This window comes from Meleagris gallopavo, chromosome 3 (genome assembly GCF_000146605.3).
Source record: "Meleagris gallopavo isolate NT-WF06-2002-E0010 breed Aviagen turkey brand Nicholas breeding stock chromosome 3, Turkey_5.1, whole genome shotgun sequence".
NCBI classification, from domain to species: domain Eukaryota; kingdom Metazoa; phylum Chordata; class Aves; order Galliformes; family Phasianidae; genus Meleagris; species Meleagris gallopavo.
Window position 1 is genome coordinate 26,417,319 of NC_015013.2, and position 23,517 is coordinate 26,440,835.

The following is a 23,517-nucleotide window of genomic DNA, read 5'->3' on the forward strand; positions in this document are numbered from 1 at the left end:
TTTTTTCTTTTCCTCATCTTGAAGGTGGATGTGATGTTTATCTTTTTCCAGAAATCTTAGTTTTGGAAGCCCACAATATATTCCATGCCACCATGAAGTCCTCCCACTTGACTTCTCATGCCATAGATGCTGAGATCTCCCATAATGTGTTTACTTGATATGATTGAAATTTTCCATAGCAAAGCACATATAGTTTTTAATTTAAGAAATTACAAGTTTACAGTCCACATACTGATTGTTAGAAAGCACAGAATTTGAGCTGTATTGTTGAATGGCCACTCTGTCAGAAATTCAACATCTCTTTTTTTAATTTTTCCCCTTGTTTGTCCTTCGATACTCTCTTCTGGGATTAAATTTCTAGTAAACTAGGAGAAACTGTGCAAAGCGAAAGACAGTTAATTTAAGGTTACTTGAAAGCTCTCTTAAAAGTAGTTGTTAAAATGTAACGTGGAAGTGCTGTCTTAGTATATAGAATGCTATAAGAGACAAATCACAGGGGATTGTAAAATATGATATGTCTTTGAGCACTATGATAAACAGACTGTACAGTTTTGTTACAGTGCAAATTTCTGTGGTGATAAATCTGCTTGAGACTGCTCCTTTCTAAGGAGGAAAAGAGGCTGAAGGTATGTTCAGTCTGGCAAGGCTGGAGAAGCTGCTAATAGCCTGTACATACCTAAAAGGCATTACAGCCTAAAATAGAGGCCAAGTGATTGGTATGTCTCACAAGTACACACTCAAGCGCAACAGTAGACACAAAGAGCAACAAAATTAAATTCTTTGAGAGCATATCAGGAAAATGTGATTGGTGAGATGTCAGTAAGCTGTGGGAACGCTCCCATGAGAATGTGACAGTCCATTGACTGGGGCTGTGAAAATTGCTTTAACTAACATATGAATAAATGTTATCAGTCCTCTATGAGCAGAGGAAGTAAGGGAGTGCTTTTATGAGAATTTACCTTTCTAGCATCTATGTGCTGTAACATACTCTGAAGACTTCCTGTTGAAATCCCTGAGAAAAAGCTGCTAGTGATTTCAATTGTTGCAGATCGTGACCTTGGTGCTAACAGAAACCATGTTTCTTGGTTATTTGTCTAGGAGCAAACACGACAGTGCACAAGGAATGGATATAACAGTACAAAGACCACAGACAAATAGGTATCCAGTGCTCCTTTATTAGTGTACAGGGAGTTACAGAGATACGACCGTAGGTTTATAGGCAGTTAACTAATTTTACTGAGAAGGGGAAGATTTGTATTGCTCCACCCAGTTGGATATTATAGATTTGTGTAGTTTTTCTTTCCTATCAAGAAGTTGTGTTTTATATTTGAAAATACAACTCATGTAATTTGATTTTCTTCAGGTTTATTTATTAATTTCTGTCTTACAGATATCTCACTTATGGATGCCTCACGTGTGTGTGGAACTAATCTCATTCTTGCACAAATTGTTGCCCTTCTACTGAAGAGGTTTCACCACTTCAGGCGAGACTGGAGAGGAAGTCTGTCAAATGTGCTTCTGCCAGTCCTCTTTGTTGCACTGGCAATGGCCTTGTTCAGTGTGAAGCCTCTGGCTGTTGATTATCCTTCTCTCAAGCTGACACCAAGACTTTACAAGAATGCAGAATCCTTCTTTAGGTAAAGAACTCATTGATCATCAATATCCAGGCTTCTGGGACCTTTAGCCTTGAGTTTCCATATTTTTATGAGTATTTGCGTTCTTCAAATAATGATAAGTTCATTTGTGTTTTTTGTGTGTTTGTTTTACAATAGCTGTTTATTTTTCAGTTGTTTAGTACATTTTTTTAGATTATTATGGGGGGGACTTATGAGAGAAACAAAAAACCAGAAAGGCATTATATGGAGTATTTGCTGGAGGAAGGACAGATTTTGGAGCAGTTTGCGTTCACTACAGATCATGACTGCATGTATGTAAATGTTTAAGTTCATTTTAAATAGTCTTTGCATGCTTCAGCCTACTTAATTGATTAGATCAGTATTTGTCTGAAAAAGTTCTTAGGTTAAACAGTACCACACAGTACTAAGGAAGTTTGTGTCCTTCTAGCTGAACCTCTAGTTTTCTTTTATTTTTACCTTTGAAACCATCTAAAGTATTATTTGTCTACAATATCTATAGCTTATAGTAGACTTATTCTGTATTACCTGTAAATCAGACAGATAGTTTTATCTATTGGACAAATATCCAGATGCATTTATAAAGATAATATGGTGATGTTTGAATTTATAAATGAAACACAAAGCACTTAAAACATGTCTGTAATGAGAAGAATGGTTGTGGGAAGAAGTTTAGATTTGTTTAAGGGTAATTGCATTGAATTTTCTTTACAAGTTCAGATGTAGTTTTTGAAATACCTTTCTTGTTTTGTATGTTTCCTATGCAGAGATTTGTTAGTTCTTTCATTTTGTAGAAAACACATAGAACTGTGAGGCTGAAAGTTACTAGAATTAGACAAATTAACATGTTTGTGTTTCTTTCCTCAATCCACCCCTTTACCCTTTGGCCCACTTTGAACAGCACTGAAGATGATAATCTAGGAAACCTTTCTCAGATTCTACTGAGATATTTCTTTGACTGGGACTTCACATGCATGCATTCAAAACAAGGGTAACTGAATAATATAACTACTTTAAAATGTTCTATATTGATTTAATACTTATTGCTAACTTGAAATGGAGATGCAGATAGTAGTGAGAAAATCAATAAATCTAGCATAATTATATTTTCTTTGAAATTTTAACAGAAAAAAATGATTAGCCTTATCTTCGATCTAGGAAAAATTTGCTGATTACATATACCTAAACAAAAGAGAAAATAGAAGCATAGATAAAAACAAAAGATGTAAAGAAGCAGTGAATTTATTATTTTTTCTTTTTAGTGTGAACTGTCTCAGTCTTCTCTCAGCAGTCATAGAATAGTGTAGTTTGGAATGGACCTTAAAGATCATCTAGTTCCAACTCCTTGCCTTGGGCAGGGCTGCCACCCACCAGCTCAGGCTGCCTAGGGCCCCATCCAATTTTGCCCATCCCCTCCAGGGATGGGGCACCCACAGCTTTTCTGGGCAACCTTTGCCAGTGTCTCGCTACACTCTGAGTAAAGAATTTCCTAACATCTAACCTAAATCTTTGCTCTTATAATTTAAAGCCATTACCTCTTGTTCTGTCACTCAGACTGTGTAAAACGTCATCTTGGTTATTAGCTTCCCTCAGTACTAGAAGGTCGATGAGGTCTCCCTGGAGCCTTCTCTTCAACAAAGATCTCAGCTTGGAGGTCCATCTCTCACAGTCTTTCTTCATTGTGCTCCAGCCCTCTGAATGTGATTCTGTTAAATCTGCTTTGACTAAGGAGCTAGTATCCAGATAGAATATGTGTAAATAGGCTTAACTGTTAAAGGTCTGATTCAAATCCTTTAGATGTCACTGACAGATTTTTCATTAATTTCAGGAGGATTTTGAATAAGCCTCTTGTCTTGTATGAGTGAGGGTTAGACAATAATTATTATGGTGTTTGTTAGATAGAGTTCCAGATGTCTAAAGGTAACTATTCTTTACTTACCTTACTGATGCAAACACAGCATGCAAATCCTTTGTTGCTTTACTTACATATTTGTTGTGAATCTCCTTTGAACTCAAATAATCAATACCTGATATATCTTCAGATTCAGCTGCTGCTATGGTAAAATACTAGGAAGGTATTAAATCTGGTCTCAAGATTCCAGATTTGGTTATTACTCTGGGTTTCTTCTATAATATATTACTTTCTCTTGATGGTTGTTTATATAATTATGTTTATTCCCATCAGAAAAAATAATTCATGCTGGCAGATGGAATCAGATTCATTCCTGGATTCATGTGGATGCACGTCTGCAAAGGAGGTATGTATGTCTCTGTGTATGTATTTATGTAAAAAAATGTTGTGTATTATATGCAGTACCTGAACTATTCTTTTTGAAGGGGCAGGGGAATAGCTGAGGAGGTAAATGCTTAGAACACTGACTTTTTTTTTTTTTTCTTGACCAGATATTGCTTTATCTCATCTAGTATTTGCTTATGTATTCTGAGGTATTCAGAGAAAAAGCCTGCACAATTTTGTTACATATCTAAGTGTGTGTTTGTGAATAGTAGAAATGTCTTTAGATTGACCTGAAATAGCAGGAATCAAAGATAGTTGAACTCTTCTCAGCAGATGCAACTTGGCTTTAAACATGATATAGGACTTTGCTTACAAAACAGTCATGCAGAATAAAGTTAAAACATTACACTTGATTCCCTGAAAAACTACCTACTCTAAAATGGAAAGGGCAGGTGTTTCTAGCTGTTAGAAGCTAAAAGGGAATCTGTGATTGACTACCATTTAATTGTTAGAATTTATTTTTATTTTGAACTGTATATGTGAAAATAAAATAGCTTTTCAGGGAAGAATTTTGAAAAAGTTAATTAATTTCTAACCTTTTTGACTAGTGACTTTTCCAGTTGAATTGTTCTGATATTGAGTAATAAACTGGAATGTGAAACTGTGTATGAACTAAGTTATTTGCCTTGATGGGACCATTTCATCAATTATTTATATCCTTATGAAGGAGATAAATTTATTGGAGTGAGAGTTGCATCTGAAATTTTGGGAAAATTGGAAGGGGGAACTAATTTTTGACTTTACAGGGCAAGGAGCACCTTTCCCTCTAATACTGTAGAATGATACTTAGAATAAAACAAGCTTAAATAAAAAGGTGGGGGCTCAGTGTCAGGGAGAGATCCACTAACTGGAACTTCAAAGGTAATTTGTCAGTGGAGGCAGAAATTTTACCTGTGAGCTATGGAAAGCTAGAACATCTGATACTGATTTATAACATGTAGGGTGAAGATGTCAAATAAGCATGGCAAATTTTCAGATTTTATGCATATACTTATTACTTTATGATATTTCTCAAGTATCACATCATAATAACTGTGAGAATATCCAACTGAATTGCTAGAAAACACCTTCCTTTTTTCCCCCTACTACTATCCCTCAGTGCATGAATCAGAATTTTTGTTTTCATCCTATATTCTACTTGTGCCTTTTGTGTTTATTTTCAGGCGCAAAAGTGAATAGAAGTCTTGTTGTCTTTTTCACTGCTGTAATCCTGTCTAAATTTATATTTAAGTTTTGATGTTTTCAAAACAAAACTGACTGACAGGATTGCAAGGAAAATCAAAGGTGGTGCTCATATGTAGGTGACAGTTACAATTATTTGAGATGCTTTATAAAAATGAAACCATACATAATTTATTCAAAAGTTATTGAAGCTAAAAAAAGTTAAATTCAGTTGACAAGCAATGCTGCAAAAACTGTGTACAAATTTGAAAAAAAAAAAAAAAGGCTAAATTTAGTGACGCTGATTTTTTAAATGATTTTTTAAAGGCCACTTCAGTTATTTTCTGTATACTGTTTTCCAGATGTGTCCAAGTTTCAATACCTCTATTCCCTATGTGAAAAATAAGAGAGGAAATATTTTATACAATCTCTCAGGGTTGACTGTGGAAGAATATTTAGTGAGACCTTCCAACAAAGAAAGGTAACCTAATTCTAAAATGACAAAGCAGTTTATCCTTTGTGTATTAAAAAAAAAAGCCAATAGTAATTCTTTCCTATCCAAAGCACAGGCCTGTGTAAGGGGACAGTTGCCTTTATCAATTGTTTTTTGTTAACTTGAGTTGCCTTGTATAAGGGTAAATGGAACCCCCTGTATGACAGTTTCTCCCAGAATCCTCCAGCAGTTGTCAATGGCTCTTTCCATAGTAATTTCAGTTAAAAAATAATGTGTTAATTTAGATATTACCACTTTATCATTGCAAAAAAAGACTGCTAAGGAAGATGGAGTTTAAGCTGGGTAACTTGCTATCACCTTATTGTCTGTTACCAGATATGGTGGTTGGTCTTTTGGTGGGAAGAAAGCTTCTCAATATCAAGAACAAAAATGGAATAGTATCAAATCTAAGCCTCTGGTTAAGGTAAGGATTGCACGTGTGCACACATGCATGCATTTCTTGCTTCTTCAGGGTCCAGACTTCATTGCACTTGGCAAATAATAAATCATTATATAAAATTCTTGTATTTATAAATTGGAGGAATAACTATCTATTACGATCTGTTTCTCTGTCTGTAATTCTTGAAAATTTCCCATGTTCTGAAAAGCAGTTTTAAATGAGTCAAATGATAAGACTTCCGCTGCTTATCCCATTAACCTATTTCAGTATCTGAGCTCATCTTTAAAACTATTTTTTTTAGGTAGCAAGTGCAAATATCATTTTATATTCATTTGTGCGCTATAAAGTCAGTGTCTGTTCAAAGCTTGCTTTCCGAGGCATTTCTTGCGATAAGACTCTGACTTATGCAGGAGGCAAGTGGTGAGTGTCGCAGTGTGGCAATCAACATCACTTTGTGGTCAATTTTACATTTGAAAGCATTTCTTTGAAACGGTTTGCCTTCTGAAGAAAGTGCTCAGAAGCACTTACTAGCGGAAGATCTGGCCTATGACCAAATAACTTCAGTTTCATATGGGAGACTGGGGAATGATATCATTGTATCCTGTGAAGAACAGGATGCACATGGGCACCTCCCTGCTCCCTCTCATCTGCTGGCAAGACCTGGAAGTTGGGAACAAAGGAGTTTCTGCTGACTCCAAAGCCAGAAGCTGCCACTCCAGAGAGAGCTGACTCAGCCACTTTGGATTTGAGCTGTCACTCGAAAGAGAGCTGATTCAACCACTGTGGACTTATTTATAAGTTGGTACAGTCGTTGTCATCATCCTCATCCAAACAACAACCTCAAACAACCCATCACTACTGAAGATCAAAATCTAAACTACAAGCAGTGCTGGAATTCTGGTGGTGACTGTCTCTCTCTTGCTTCCTATAAGGACTCATTGCTTTTATTTCCCATCTTTTCTATTGCCCATTTTCCCTTCTCTGTATCCCTACACAACTAGGATTTGTAATAAACCGGTTGGGCTAACATTTGACCCATTGTGTCTTAATCTCGCCATCAGGTATACATATATTAAAAGAATCTCCTCTCCCTCCTATAAATTGGAGTGAGACTGTCTGAACTGGGGAAGAAAGTATCAACTGAATGTCTCAGAAATTTGTTATTGACCTTGTACCATTTTTGCAATAAATATTTTTTTTCTTTGCTGCATTTCTCTCTCTTTTTCCTTTCACATTTTTTTTTCCACTCCCACTCTTTGTTTTATAAATATAGAGATTTAGGTTCTGGGAGTTGTTACTTCTACATAAGAAGTGGAAGTTAATTTCGCATAACTACCATGCAACTTCCCATTTTTATCCCAGAGGAACTTGCACCTTGATGAAATTGGTTGAGCTGTGAAATCTGGGTATCCTCTGACAGAGGACTGTCCTGTCTTGCAGTTCTGCACAGAGCTACCCTGAGAACCTGGAACAGAAGGATTATTCTAAGTGCAGATGAAGTCAGGAGCTTTTTCTAGAGGACTTCTTGTACACACTGGAAAGATGTGAAAACTTGGACTGGGATCCAGAGGCTAATGGGGAATTTTCAGAACAAAATATTTTTTTCCTCTTGTGAATGGTTTGCGAAGTTCTTTTGAGGACCACTGAAATGTAAGGCCAGTAAGGAGGGGAGCAGTTTTGAAGAATCTCAGTAACCTCTTCTCTTTTTATGCAAGCAGAAGATTTCTTATTAGAGGAAGCTGTGAAACTTGACCTTCTGGATTCCAAACTGGAGTACGAGAGAAAGATCTTTCTGTCTTAAAAATATTTTGGTCTTGGCACTAGCCGCAATTTTCTCTTACAAATAAAGAAGAAAAACAAAAGTGTATTTCAGCTCTATCTCAAATTCCCTTTTGGTGCAAAGTGCAGTTAAAATAGCATGTAGATATTTTCCAACTCTTGTCAACATCATTTCATTTTCCGTATTGCAAGTTGCCATCTGACTGCAATGCCCTTTCATTGTACTTTTGTTTGAAAATATCAAATATACACACTCTGCCTTATAAATATTTTCATTTAGGTCATTTGTAATCTCTTTTACCTCCAGATTTCTTATACTTATGAACTGCACTTCCATAACCCCTTACTTAGTAATTTGAAGTCCTAGAGGATTGCAGTAAGATGTGTTCTTCTGACTGCCGTTTTCATCCTCTGTATCTTTATATCTTTAAAACTATTGTTTTGACATGCAAGCACTGTGGTTTTTGTCAGGGTCCTTTATTTATTTATTTATTTATTTATTTATTTATTTATTTATTTAATGTCTTACGCATAGAGCTCCACCTGGTATTGACAAAAGGATAAATTATAATTCTATGTTTGTGAGTAAGCTTCATATTTCAAAGCCAAAGAAAATATCGGAGTGGATTTATAAAGGGCACTGTGTTATCTAAAATACCTCCTGGAAGTGGCTTTCAACTGATACAGTGTCAAATTATTGCATTAACCTTTCAATAATTAATGACCAGACTTTTACTTTGACCTTTCAGGCTTGTTCATGAGACAGTGAATGTACCATTTACATTGTTTCATATGAAGTAAAATGAGAAATTTGCATTTGAAGAGACTTACCGTTTGATTCTTTTCATTTTAGAAAATGTTGGAATCTTTCTGTTATTCCCCATTCCATTAGTCAACTTATATTTCCTGTTCAAATTAAAAATACCTATTCGAATTCTGAAACAGTCTTTACCAACAGCGAATGTGTATGTGTTCAGAGATAACAAGGAAAAGCAACATAGTGACCTGCAAACAGTCTAAGAGACTCCTGGAGTCCATTGGTGACTACTTTCTGGTTCAGGTATTGGACATACCTACCAGAAGTGAAGCACTGCTGGACCTGTTGCTCAGCAGTGCAAAAGAGATCATAAAAGAGATTAAGATCAAGGTAGCCTGGGCTGCACTAACCATGCAATAGTTGAGTTCACGATCTCGAGGAACGTGAGCTTGGCAAAGAGTGAAGTCAGGACTCTGAATTTGAGGAGGATGAATTCAGGCTTCTTAAGGAATTGCTGGGTGAGATCCCCAGGGAAATGGTCCTTAGCGGCAAAGGAATAGAAGAGAGCTGTCAGAAATTTAATGATGCCTTTCTGAGAGCACAAGAGGTCTCCATTCCCAGAAAAAGAAATAAGGCAGATGAGACAGGAAAGTAGCATGACTGAGCAAAGATGTGTTGCTCTCTGCTAAGGGGAGAAAAAGGAAAAGTATAAGCAGTGAAAGTAAGGATGAGTGGCCTGGGAAGAGTATAGATATGCTGTCTGGATGTGCAGGGATGCAGTAAGAAAAGCCATGGTGCAGATGGAATAGAACTTGGTGAGGGATATATAAAACAACAGGAAGGGTTTCCTTATATACATTGCTCAGAATAGTTAGGCAAAGGAAAGTGAATCCCTTCTGATAAATGAAAATGGAGAGCTGACCTCTTCAGACATGGTGAAGGCTGAGGTACTTAATGAGTTCTTCACCTCAGTCCTTCATCACCAGTGAAACTTCTAATGCTTCTCATTTCCCTGAACTTCTAAGCAGGACGGAGTGAGCAAAATCTGTGTAAGAGTGGTGCAAATTTGAGACCACCTCATCAGTCTGAATGTTTACAAGTCTATGGGACTGGATGACATGCATCCCAGAGTTTGGAAGGAACTGGCTGATGTGGTTGCCAAGCTGCTCTCCATCATATTTGAGAAATCATGGCTGTCAGGTGAAGTCTCCAGTGACTAAAAAAAGGGAAACATCACTCCCATGTCGAATAAAAGGGAGAAAGGAAGATCCAGGCAACTACAGGTTTGCCTCGGAAGATCATGGAGTGGATACTCCTGGAAGAGATGTTAAGGCACACTTGGGGTGAGGCAGTGATCTGAGACAGCTAGAACTGCTTCACCAAGGGCAGATCTTTCCTGACTAATCTGGTGGCTTTCTATGAGGAAGTGACTACATAGGTGGACAAAGGTGGTGTGACTGATGGTGTCTACCTGGACTTATGCAAGGCCTTTAATTAGATGATTTTTAAGGCTGGAGCTGGATGATTTTTAAGGCCCCCTCCAAATTTGTCCATTCTATGAGAAGAATCTGTCTACCATATGCCAGACTTGACTGATTAAAACCATTGACTGTGGACATTCACTGATGATGATGATGTTATATGGCAAAAGCACAACTCTGCTTCAAAATGTTCTTCCTCTCCCCCACCCCCCTCACCGACTTTTCCAGATTTTCAGACCATGTATTTGTTTCTTTTGGTAATTGTGAGCAAAAGTATTCCATAATGATTGCATAGTTACTGTTATTTGTAACAATTCTAAATAGGAAAAATAAGTTTTAAATAGTCCAGACAGGCAATCTTTAGTGGCATTCTGAAGTGTTCTGTATGAAAGGCTAGAATTTGAGTCTTTACTATGTAGCAATAGTATAAATGTCTAAAGGAAGATACATCTCTCCTGTTTAATGCTCGTTCTCTGCCTGTTCTCATCTTTTTTCCTTTTTCCTAGAGTGCAGGTTAATCAAAACATTGGTCTAACATAATTCTAGAATGTTAATTGTGGATTAAAATGATGTGAAATAATGGGAAAGATATTTTTACAGTATTTAGTTTTAATTTAGAGATGGGTAATGTTTTTCCTTGGGAACACATTTTATCAGTCATAGATAGATGGATGATGAAATTGTAAGAAATCAAATTTAATAATCTTGCTCTATGTATTTTTCTAATTCCTATCTCTTTCCTGCCATTTGTAAATAATCACTTGTGAGGCGTACAAGAAAGATGAAATATATTTCAGATGGAAATAATATATGTCTTTTTCTATGTTTTAGCTTTGTAACCAGTATAGAAAAAATCAAAAGGATTTTGAAAAAAAAAAAAAAGTTTAAATGTATATTATGATGAAGAGAGCAACCTCAGTTGTTCTTCCTTTCACTCTATTATAAGCAATGAAAGAACCACCTTTAATTTGGTTATTTTCTGGTGGTTTGATTCAGTTATATAATATACTTTGAATGCAGAATTCCAATTACTGTGTGAGATATTGAAATGTATGGTTATATACAATGCTGTAGTGTGGATATTTTTTTTTTTTTGTATTTTCATTTGAATATTGGTCACATTGTTTTATTCCTAAGGCATTCTATGAATAGTTGAGACTTTCGCTGCTTCGATTAAATGAGAACGTGTCATCAAGGTTTTGTTTTATTTTTTCCTTAATTGCCTCATATTCAGTATGATGAACAAAATTGGATTGGATTTTCATCGTGCGTTTATAACTTTCTATTCTGCACGTATCTTTTTAAACAAGATGAAATGAGGAATTGGTGAGTGGAAAAGACTGGCTAGCCTTGAACATTTTTTTCTTTGTCTGGTACCTATTTGTACAGGAGATCCAGCAGTGGAAGAATTTGCACTTTTTCCAGGATATGGGTTTTATTTTAGTTCATCTCTTTAAAGCGCTCTCTTATTGATTAAAGAATGGGAGACCTAGTCTGTGTAGTAATTTGTGGACATTCCTGGAGGAAAGCAAAGGAGTTGTATACAAGTTTATAAAAAGTGAAATATTTCTTTTCTACTCTTTAAAGGTGGGAATATAGAATGCTGATGAGATTTGAGGAAACTGTTAAGACCATATCATGAACAGAGCAGAAAATGTGAAAGCTACTCTAAGCAAGAGTAGTGATACTTGACCAAAGTTGTACATTTGTGTACTAATACTGAAAGGAGATTATGGCAAAGAATATTTAAGGATGAGAGAGACAAAAGAAGTGATGGTGAAGCTCAGATTAGAGTTTGACAGCATGGTATAGGGTAGGGAGGGAACTAAATGGGAGGATTTGAGTGTTTCAGACCTTGCCTCATAGCAGCAGTGGGGAGATCAAAGCAAGTAGATAGTGAGGAAATTAAATTCAGAAGGAAAGAACTATTAGGAGAGGTAAATAGAACTGAAGAGTAGATAGCCTGCACTAGGAAGCATGGAGAAGAACACAATGGAAAAGCCAAAGTCTGGATCCTAGTGTCTAAGTAAGGATTGTGCTGGATTTTAGAAGGAAACAACACACTATTATCTGCAACTAATTTGGGAAAAAAATAAAATAAGCAGATATATGTGGAAGAGGACTAGATGAAAACAGCATCTGAGTGATGGAAAGGTATTATTCATGGAAGTTTCCAAGACATAACTGTAATTTCAGAACAGGTTTAGGAAAAATGAAATCTTGGAAGATTAAATTAAGGCAAGAGAGACAATCTACATTAAAAAACATGCACTTTGACATACAACTCGTAGTCCAGAGACTAAGTGAGAACTGCCCAGCACCAACCTGAGATGAACAAAATGCATATTAGCAAATAGTTGATAGCAAATAGGAAAAAGATAAGAGTTTGTCAACTGCATAAACAAAAAAGGGAAATGAAAGCTTGCTATCCAATGAGGAGTGGATGGTAATTGAAGATGATTTTAAATGTGCTTCCAACACTGAAAACAAACATGCTTTGTTTACTCTGATCTAGTTTTTGGTATGGATAATGTAGGGTTAAAGGCACTTTGATTAACAGTTAAGGAGGCACAGAAATGAAATTGATTTCCAAAGGAAAAGGAAAACTGAGATCTCCATGTAAGTTCTGGGACATAATTAGCCTATTGACATTGATTCTTGCACATGGAATCCTAGGAGAATATGCATTTAGAGTATATTTATCAAGTTGGGTCAGTTCTGCCTGATTTAAAGATAAAGTGTATGTTACATCAGAAATGCTTCCCTATGGTCCTCAGACTTGCTTTGTCTGATTTAAAGTTTACTTTTTGTGTATTTACTTTTATCCTCACTCAGGAAATCAAGTATAATTGCTTCTTAAAGGTGCAGAGTCAACTTTGTCTTTCCTGGCATAGTTTCATACTCACTGTGTAAGCAGTGCATCCTTGTTTCTTTCTTTCCCAACTTTCTTGGACATGGTCTGTTTTTGGACATTTTATGCCATATGTCACTTGCAGGTATTACTTTGAAACGTCTTTCTGGAATGTCAATAATTAACATGCTTCACTTATAACACTATTTTTCCTCATTTTTTATGTTTTTGTTTAAAATGGAAAATATTGCTTTTACATTGTAATCCTGTGTTATTTGCTCAACCAAACATTTGTGAAGTAAAAAATTGTTTCATTAAACCAGAGAATCTCAGTTAATTATTAAGTTTGCAACCCCAATAGTAGAAAACAACCTGCTGCATTTTGTTGAAAGACTGGTACAAATAAAATGATTCTGTTCTGCCTAGGCCATCTTCTTCTGTAAATAAGTGCATTAAAAGGAGAATTCATCTTCAGTATCTTTATGCAATTCTTTAAATTATAGGTGTTTTCAGATCAGTGTTCAGACTCTTTCAATTTTTGATTCACAATTTCCATTCTCTTTTTCAGGTGTGGTATAACCAAAAAGGTTTCCATTCACTGCCATCCTACCTAAATGAACTCAATAACTTCATTCTGTGGCTGAATTTGCCCCCAACTGTGGATTGGAGACAGTATGGTAATATTTCTTTAATTGTCTATTAATATCTGTTGTGGTTTTATGATTTTTGTTATCAGTATTCCACATCATAACATCATGTAGTGCATTGTCAGTTAAAGAGTTAATGCTGCAGTTCCATGGATTGTCAGTAATTCTGGGTACCTGGTTCTCAGAAAGAGCGAACTACAGATCCCAGGAGACTTCACTGTTCTGTCTCTGTTTTCCATTGAAAGGGAAAGGCAAAATCTTTTGGGGGTCATGAGGCTACCCCTTCTTTTTCCACTCATCTCTGTGGTGTGTGCTCCTTAGCTGTCTCGCCTTCAGCATTAGAGTAAGGCCTTTAGAACAATCTCTCTCTCATTTTATTTACTAGCTTCAATTCCACCTTTATTGTATTACACTGTGTTATCTCACGTTCCACTATCATATATAGTAAATCAGTTTCCTCCGTTAGCTCGCTGCCACTGTTTTGTTTTTAGGCACATCTCTCTACCTTTTACCTTTTTCTCCCTTCCCCATCTCCTGGTGCTTGGGTCCATGGGTCTCCCTACCCCATTAGTCATAGAACAAGGCTGAACCAGTCCAGAACTTTTGACAGTATCTTTTGAAAAAATAATTTTTAAATAAAATAATTTTCAATATGAAGGTTTGACATGATGTCAAGTCAGATTCCAGAGTGACAGGCTTCATAGGATATTTTGGAAATGAAATAGCATGTTTATCTGTGTGAAAATGTTGTGTGCAAGAAGGTAACATTTGAATTGTACTGTCTCATCCATACACATTTTTTATGAGGCATATTCCTATGGACTAAGTGTAAATTGGCTTGCTATGATAGGGATGCTTATTCTCTGGGAAAATAGGGCTTGCTTAAACAGGACGTTTAATGTGCAAGAATATGAAATTATAACTTATTTATTACTTTACTCCTTAAGTAAATACTTAAAGTAAACCCAGTGCATCTATTAAATTCACACTGCAGTGTAACGTAGCGAATTCTTAGTACACTGAAATCTGAGTTTGTTAGTTCAGACTAAATACTGTTCATTCTGGTTCCTTTCATTCTTGAGGTTCTGCTAAAGAGGAATTAATTTGAAAAATAGCTTATGAACACTTTTTAAGTGTATAAATGTGAAATGATGCTCAGATCTTCCATTACTTTTTTCCACCAGTGTATTGTCCACCTAAAGCATTTTTCTTTTCTTACTGACTTTTCCTAGAGAAGGCAGTATTATTTTTCATATCTGGCATTCACGTTGATGTATGTATTTCACTTTTCATATGAAAATAAAGGAATTTTATTTTTAATTTCAATTTGGAGACTTTCAAGTTGGGTTTCTGTCCTTTTTAAGCACAGGAGAAAAGAGGGAAAGATTTTTGTATTGGTTTGATCTTATGTGCCTTCATGTTTATAATAAAGAAGAGGAAAATTAGTGAAAAAGAAAGGGAATCTTGGGTGATATAAAGTAGAAATTAAATAGGAAATGTTTTCAAAATGGCAGGTAAAAAAAAAAAAGTTAGCTTTAAGTATGGCCAGAGTTTTATTTTTTCTAAATGGATTATGAGGAAAAAAAAAAAAAAAAGGCTAATATATTTCTGAAGAAAGTTTAGGTTTAAGTGAAATAATGTATTTTAATGAGAACTTTTAATAAAAAATAATTTTTAATCAAGTTATCTTGCAGTATATAAATACTGTTGATACTGATTTTTTTTTTCCTGTAGCACTACACATCCCATTCAGTAACTTAAACATTTAAGTACCCTTACTTTTGTATCTGTTTGTGGAGATTTGGGAATTTACCATCTGGATTAGAATTGAAGAATGTCATAGTTATCCTAAGGATTGTGATAGTGTTGTGTTTGCTGCATGACACAAAAACCGTGATAAAATAGTTCCTGAAACATTGGACTGTCAGCAGATTATATGGAGATCAAGAATGTTTCCTATGCTTTTCTCATTAAAATGGTTATATTTAATTATATGTAGATTAGTTGTCAGAAGACTATATACCGTATTTCTAGACTGAGATCTGCACAATTAGATTTTTTTCCTCACTTGAAAAATCTTTTTATATACAACAGTCATTTTACAATATTATTAAAAACTGCTCTGAAGGAGCTTGTTAGGATGCTGCAGATGTGCAGCTTTATAATACTGACTTGCACTGACGACATATTTTTTTATAGAGTAGCTTCTTCCTGTCAACAGAGCCAGTGCTTACTTCTAAGTGACATAAAAATTATTTGATCCTTGAAAAGAGAGTTTGAGGACGCAGTCTTTCCTTCTTTCAACAAAAAATATCTTGCTTTGCTGCAAGAATTACTTCAATAGGATAGATCATTACAATGCATGCAGGGAGCAGAAACTGTTATGATACTGAAACAACCTTGAAAGAGGTCAACAGCTTACTTTAAAAGCTCTTTTAAGTACTGAGAACCACTCCACTTAGCAGTTATTTCCTGAGTATGAATTTAATCTAAGATTTGCCAAGTCTCTGGGAGGAGGGAAGTCATCACAGATAGTGTGAGTAGTTCTGCCTGCTTTAATTACAGGGGATTGCAGCCTAGTAGTTTACATAAGAGAGCAGAACCAATCCGTCTGTGATAGATTTTAGTGATAAGGAGATTTCCTTCAGTCATGAGGAACACAAGCTTAGAAGTGTCAAGGCTTTTGTATGAGACTTCGAGGGAGGAAACTGTATCCAAATGTTGTGATTTGTCATAACTAACAGATTGGATGTCTATTTTGGAGTAGCAATTTAGAAATAATTATTATAAGAAAATGTCTCATCTTCAGTACCGTGTGGATAGCTATATCTAGCTTTGGAATCATAGAATCATAGAATCCTTAGAATTGGAAGGGACCTTTAAAGGTCATCTAGTCCACCTCCCTTGCAATGAATAGGGACATCCTCAGCTAGATCAGGTTGCCCAGAGCTTGCTCCAAACCTCGCCTTGAAAGTCTCCAGGGATGAGGCATCCACCATCTCTCTGAGCAACATGTTCCAGCGCCTCACCAGCTCTCTCACCATCTCCATAGGAGTGGTGTTCCATCCCTTGGATTGTTTTTGTGGCCCTCCTCTGGATCTATGTCTCTCCTGTACTGAGGTCTCCGCATCTGGATGCAGTACTCCAGGTGAAGCCTCACCAGCACAGAGCAGAGGGGCAGGATCACCTGTCTTGACCTGCTGGCTGCTGTCCTTTTAGTGCACCCCAGGATCCCACTGGCATTCTTGGCTACCTGGGCATACTGCTGGTTCGTGGCCAATCCATCATCCGCCAGTTTCTATGTTGTTACACCTCTTTTGGAAATGCTGCATTGCTAGAATGAGATAATACAATCAGGAGTAAATAACAAATGAAATGATGAAGTAAGAGGAATAAAAGTTTAAAAGGCAACATACTTAGCTTAAACTTGAGATAAACATTCTGATCAAATAGAGATGTTATTTTTCACATTTAATTGTATAATGTTCCCTCAAAATACATTAAGCGTGCTAGACTACACAGGGAAGGAATACTATCTGCATCTTAAGGTAAGACTATATTAAGAAAAGATGAGTGATATTCATCAGTAATGATGTCTGTAAAGTGCAGTAGTTAAAAAGAAAGTTCTTATATAATTACTGAAAGAACAAAAATCAATCAGTATAGAATGATCTTGTATGACACAGCTGCCCTATCTCAGTACTTCAATAGAAGTCATTGTCGTTTTTAAAATACCTTTCATGCTAGGGCTCATCGTAAGGTTCATGCAGTATTTTCATTTATTATGAATTTAGTTCTTCAAAAGAACTGAAGGGATCAGGAGACCTAATTTCATCTGAATTTCAGTGGAAAGTAACTGTACATTCTGATTCTATTCTCACATTGTATTTTTAACCCTTATTTTCAAAAGAACCTGTGAAATATCATTTAACTTTCTTACACCTGTCTGGTTAGTGGGCCAACCATAAAATTTAAATAATTATTGAGGTGTTGCCTCAGAAATTCTTCATAAAACGAAAGTTGTGGTTTTCAGTATATAGTAATGTTTCAATTTATACAAATAAGTTTTATCACAAGTTTTAAATGTCCAAAAAGATGAGCTTGTAAAAAACATATATAGCTTAACTCTAGTTTTTTATGTGCACTGTTTTACTGTAATTTATTTTTTTATACTCTGAACTAAAATTATTACAATAAGGAAACCTAGGATTAGTTATATAGACCCATACTGATTTATGTGCTCAAGGCTCAGTATGCTGCACAAAATAAAGAGCCATTTTGAAAGGAGTGTCAGGTGACATACTCAGATAAACACAGAACACTACACAGAATTACATATCATACATATAAGGATAGCTCTGATTAGCCTACAGAGATCATATATAAACTTGAAGACCTTCAAGACTTATTCCCTAGATCTCTTCAGCTTATGCTGAAGAAGTACTTCCTCGTCCGTATCTCTGTCCATCTCATTCTTTCTCTTACTGTCTTCGTTTCTGGAACATTCAAAATGAAATGAAAAGTTATGCATTCTAAGCTACAATCTACATAAGGACTGTATCTAGACTAGTTCTATTTCCTCCCCCAAAAAAGTTCTAAATAAAGCAAATGTTGTGGAGTCTCATTCTCTGGAGATATTCAAGTCCTGTCTGGACACCTACCTGTACAACCTGCTGTAGGCACCCTGCTTTAGCAGAAGTGTTGAACTCTCTAGAATTCCCTTCCAACTTCTACAGTTATGTGATTCTCTGATTCTTACTGTAAAACCACAGATTTTGGAATGTGTGATTACCTGAAAAGTCGCACCAAGGCAAGATGGAATGGATTACCAGTGCCTCATCTTCTTATACCCACTGGAAGAAAACATTTCAAGTCGCTAAGATTATGTCAAATTGCATATTGACTTTCTTTACTGACAGGTGGTCGGTGGTTTAGATTTGAAATAGAAGTTCCAGAGGTTGGGTTTGCAGACTGTCAATAGATATTAATATGAAGAGAAGTGTTGAGTTGTTCAACTCCTGAATGGAAATTGATGAGGATTTTTCCTACAACAGCTAAGATAATTATCATTTCAAGCATCTGTAATGGATGTGTTTTCCTTTTGCCTGTAAACTGTCCTATCCAAAATAGGAAAGGATTGAAGTTTATTCTAGAGAATGTCTTAATACATATAAAATTTAGGAAGAATTCATTTCACCAGCTGAAGGATGTCTTTCAACATGTTAGAGTCTAAAATTAATTTAATTGTGAACAATGTAAGAAAGAAATATGAATTTTTACTTTAAAAGGGAGTGAGGTAGGGGGACATCATGAGGAAGTTGAAGAGGTTACAATGAAATTCCTTATTGACTCTTCTACTGTGGAAAGAGTCTGTAGCGTGAAGCTCCTAGTGGCATTTCAAATGTAAATTCAAGGCCCCCAACTGTGAAGCTCCAACTGCAGGTTGTTGTAGATGCTAAAAGTCTGTATAGGTTTTCGAGTGGGCATGGGAGCACTCATATTTGACACCCATCATTAAGCTGTTTTCAGTGAGGGAGTTGTCAAGCAAAAATTTGTGTAAATTATCAACAACTGTCGCGTTCAGTTTCTCCGGTTATATAACTGCTAACAAAACATTTTATTTTGTACTGGCTTCATGATTGTGGCGTTTTTGTTGTTTGTTTGTTCATTTTTTTAATTTCAAAACCGTATTTTAAAATCTTCTGTTTATTTTAGTTTTTAACCAGTAAGATGTCATTTTCCAACCTTTTGGTTGTGGAAAGTAGGAAATATGACACTAAGATAATGACCAAGAGTTAAGTCAGTGCTTACTTTTGTTGTGAATGGACAGTTTCTAAAAATGTCTCCTGTCTCTTTTGCATGTCTATATAGCACGTTCTATTTAGCAAGCATAGAGAAAAGACTTCCAAAGCATTATACACTCACCTATTTTTTGCTAACTAATGCGGATTGAAGAACTGATAAAAATAATAATTTTTTCTCAATTGTGTAAAGTTAAGTCTTTCACTGAGCAATACAAGAGATAGCAACTGAGACTTTTACCTTAAAATGAATGAACAAATAAATTGAACAACAACAACATTTTTTAGTTATCTGTGTTGTACATGTAGTCTGTGGTGCATTGGGACTGAAATCTTTATTTCTTTTTGGAATTATAAACATAAAAATATTAGTTTACAAGCATGCAGTCATGTTTCTTACTTTGAGGTGATTTCTGCACCTTAATGTGGACAAGGAAATAGTGTGTCTCATTTCTCAAGAAATTCCTTTTTATATTGGAGGTTTAAAGGTCTAAAAAAAACTTTAACATTATGGTGTTTACTTACTCTTTGAATATAGCATTAAAACCCTGATATAGTTTAAGAATGTCCATGGTCTCGTTTTTTATTGCTTCAAATTGCTTATGCAGGGTTTTGAAAAGATTGGAACGAGTACTTATTGCAGTTTTTAGCTTGTGCCTATGAAGAAATCTAAACTGTCACTGTAAAAATAATGTGACCAAAGATGTGCCAAGAACAAAGACAAAAGATGTTTTAAGGCAATTGAAAAATTTCTGGTTACATTTAAGCCAGGAGAGTTTAATGGCAAGCTATCAATGTGAGAGTAATCATTTTATATTTAGAAATTTATGTAAATATACAGACAAAACTAGAGCTGAATCATTTCACTGTTGAATTCCCCAGTGAATACTGGGTGCTGGTAAAATTTTTACCCAAATGCTTAGAAATAAAATTCTTAAAATAAAATATAATCATCATGTAATCATCAGTACGTCTGTTCAAAGGAATTTTGTCATTTGGAACTTCTTGGTTTATTTGTCTTTTTTTTTTTTAATTTAAGATCTTGAAGATGATGTTTAGTTTTCAACTTAATGAGCACCATTACAGCAGCTTTACATAATAAGAAAGCACGAAAAGGCAAGAAAGCATCAATAAGCACATTCTACATTATGCTAATAGCTATGCAGGGACAGAGAGATATGTAAAGAAAGAGTCTAGGTGGATAGGAGGAGAAATTTAGGAAGAGATGAATTATAAAGGTATGCTAAAGTTTTTGTTAGTTTACTTTTAATAAAGAAATACATACATTTATTTTAAAGACATTTTCATCCAATATTTTTTAAGAATTTCTGGTTGTATTTATAGTACAGCATTCTCTTTTGTAGAACAGATCCTGCAGTGATACATGACATTGTTGAACCTACTTCTGCAGTTCAGAGTGCAGAAAAGCAACTAGTACTTATGTTTATTTATTAGATCCAGACTCTGGAAATTATTCAACGGGATACAGTATTTGGTTTGACAGCTTGATGATTGAGCTCTTTCTGTTGTTAATTAAGTATTTAGCCTTTTCATTCATCTCTTATAATGAGATTTCATAGAGAAAAGGGTCCCTTATAGGTGCAAACAGTGATCTTTTGCTAATGATGGGAATAAGATGGATGAGGCCAGTGTTCAAGACACTGATTCAGCTCAAAACTAGTAAAAATTTCCCTCAATCTCTCCCCACATTACTCATTCTGGCACAGACAAGAGATGTACAATCAAATAGAAACTAATTTTAGTTTATGAATCTGAAATACAACTGAAAAGAGAGCTATATGATATTATTTAAGAATGTCACATTTTAACTTTTTGCCAAGAGCCTGGCCAGTTTCCAGCACTAGTTCAGTTTACTTTTCTTGAGTAAAAATGTTTTACACATTCTACTGTTTTGCTTTAGAAATGATATTTTGTTTAGACCAGTAGTTAAGCTGGAGAATAGAAAAAAATAAATTTCACAATATTTTAAGGCAATTTATTTGAATGTTGTTATATTGAAAATTATCATTTTTACAGCAAAAGGAAGAAAAGAGAAGCAAATAGATTGTAGTATGATTTCACAGCTGTCCTAAATATTCAGGTGATAGTTTATCAGAAAACAGAACAAGGATTAGTGAGGGAGAGCAACTAAGTTTTATGTCAGTCATAATTATGTTGATGTCTTTTCTGGATTACATACAGCAAGTCTTCAATTTAATTTATAAGCTTAATTTTGTGTTTTAAACAGTTTAGGGAGATGAAAATTCCCACTATTATTGAGTAAAGCATAAGAAAAGGATACCTGCAAAATATTATGTCTTTGTTTTTTTGTAATTTGTAAATAAAGGAGAGGTAATGTAGAACTGAATCCTGGTTCTGGTCAGTGAAATTGTAAGTTGCAGGTCCAGAATCAGTTCACCATGATAGCCGAAGAGAGGTAGCAGAAAATATAGCAAGCACACTTTGCTGCTTTGAAGCCACCTTTCTTCTAAGGACAATGAAGATTTTGCAAGGTGAGAGTTTAAATGGAAGAGCAACCTCCTTTTTCTGTCAAAGGGTGATGGCTGCAGTTCACTTTCTTTCTGTTCTTTGTCCTGCTCCTCATTTCATCCTGCTTTGCTTCTTTCTTTTTCTTTCAATACAGGTTTTCGTAAGTTTTGTTTATACTTTGATGCTTCACCTGAATTTTTTCAGGACTGCTTGTATCATTGTAAATCAAAAAGGAAATGAACTGTCGTGAATTTCCAAATGCTGTGTACTCTAGAACTTAAAGTATTCATGAAGCATTTATTTTTCATAACTTTCTTCTTTCAGGGATCACACTCTACAGCCAACCATACGGAGGAGCCTTGCTGGATGAGGACAAAATGTGAGCAAACTCTTTAAAAATACATAATAGCTGCAATGAATAGAGAACTGAAGCTGTTAATTTAATAAGCTTATTTGTTGCATGAAATAGGTATAACCTGATGGATTCAACTCATTTCTACTGAGTGAAGCATTTTCTATAGTTTTCTGTTTACGCTTGTCCACTGATTGCATCAAATAAGGGTGCATTGCTTTCTAGAGAAAAATATTGGATTTACCCTGACTGCACTTTACACAGTGTTTTGAGTGTATTCTAACATTTTCAGACAGGTTAAGTAAACTATTGTTCCTAATTTCAATACTCTGTAAAGGTTGAAATATTTGCAAAATCTCCACTTTATTATTAAAACACAGGCTGTGTTCTGTGACTCGTGTATAGTTTTGTCACTCAACACATTATCTTGAGCCTGTTCTCTAATGAAATGTTGACAATGTAGAAACATGGTCGTTGCAAACAGGATTAAGATCCTAATGTGTAGTGATGTTTTGGTAGAGTTGGGTTTGAGAATGATGGGTTTTTTTGCACTGTATTTTCATCACACCATTGCTTTGTATCCTAGAATGGAAAATGTTCGTCAGTGTGGGGTAGCACTCTGTATCATGCTGGGTTTCTCCATCTTCACCGCATCCATTGGCAGTGCCATAGTGAAAGACAGAGTATCTGGTACAAAACGGTTGCAACACATCACTGGCCTGGGTTACAAAACGTACTGGTTTGCTAATTTCTGCTGTGATATGGTATGTATCCTATAGGGGGCGGCATGTGTTTTGCTGTAAATTTTTAATTAGTTTGCTATAAATGAGCAAAATTATGTCCATAAGATACATGAAAACAATTTTAATTGTGTAGAGCAACAACTTTTGACTATCATGTTTAATACTATGACACTGATGTTACGTCAGTACTGAGATAAAATTCTGTAAAGCAGAGATTGTGTTCTTCATTTTCCAAAGTGGAATTGTAAGGAGCTGAAGTGTATGCTAGCTTTAGGCACCTGTACTATTTCACAAATAAATGGATACAAGCTAATCAACCCAGACAGAGAGTATCTTCCACACAGCAGTTCATGGCAGGAGTTATTCTACTTTCAGTGCTTTGAGTTGCCACTGGCAAAAACCTTCAGAATATGGGAGAAGCCTGGAGATAATAGCCAGCCACATTAAAGGTTTAATTATGTTGTATGTTGGCAGATAATAAGAGAGGTATTCCCTCCTGATATCTTCTGTTTCTTGCAGGATAGACAGTAGAAAGTCTTAGTATGAATTCACTAGTGACCTAGACCAGAAATGGACAATTCTTTGTCCTGTAAATTTATTTTTCTCAAAGTATTTTCTATCTTTCTTTCTTT

General features: G+C 35.4%; 1 protein-coding gene across 1 annotated transcript in view; it reads left to right on the plus strand.

Moving 5' to 3' along the window:
* Positions 1 to 23,517, plus strand: part of ABCA13 (ATP binding cassette subfamily A member 13) — a 170,318-nt gene that overhangs the window by 97,921 nt on the left and 48,880 nt on the right. The window contains 7 exon segments of the mRNA XM_031552699.1: positions 1,391 to 1,637; positions 3,820 to 3,892; positions 5,454 to 5,572; positions 5,921 to 6,008; positions 13,421 to 13,529; positions 22,115 to 22,169; positions 22,729 to 22,906. Of these exon segments, the coding sequence (XP_031408559.1) occupies positions 1,391 to 1,637; positions 3,820 to 3,892; positions 5,454 to 5,572; positions 5,921 to 6,008; positions 13,421 to 13,529; positions 22,115 to 22,169; positions 22,729 to 22,906 (869 nt within the window).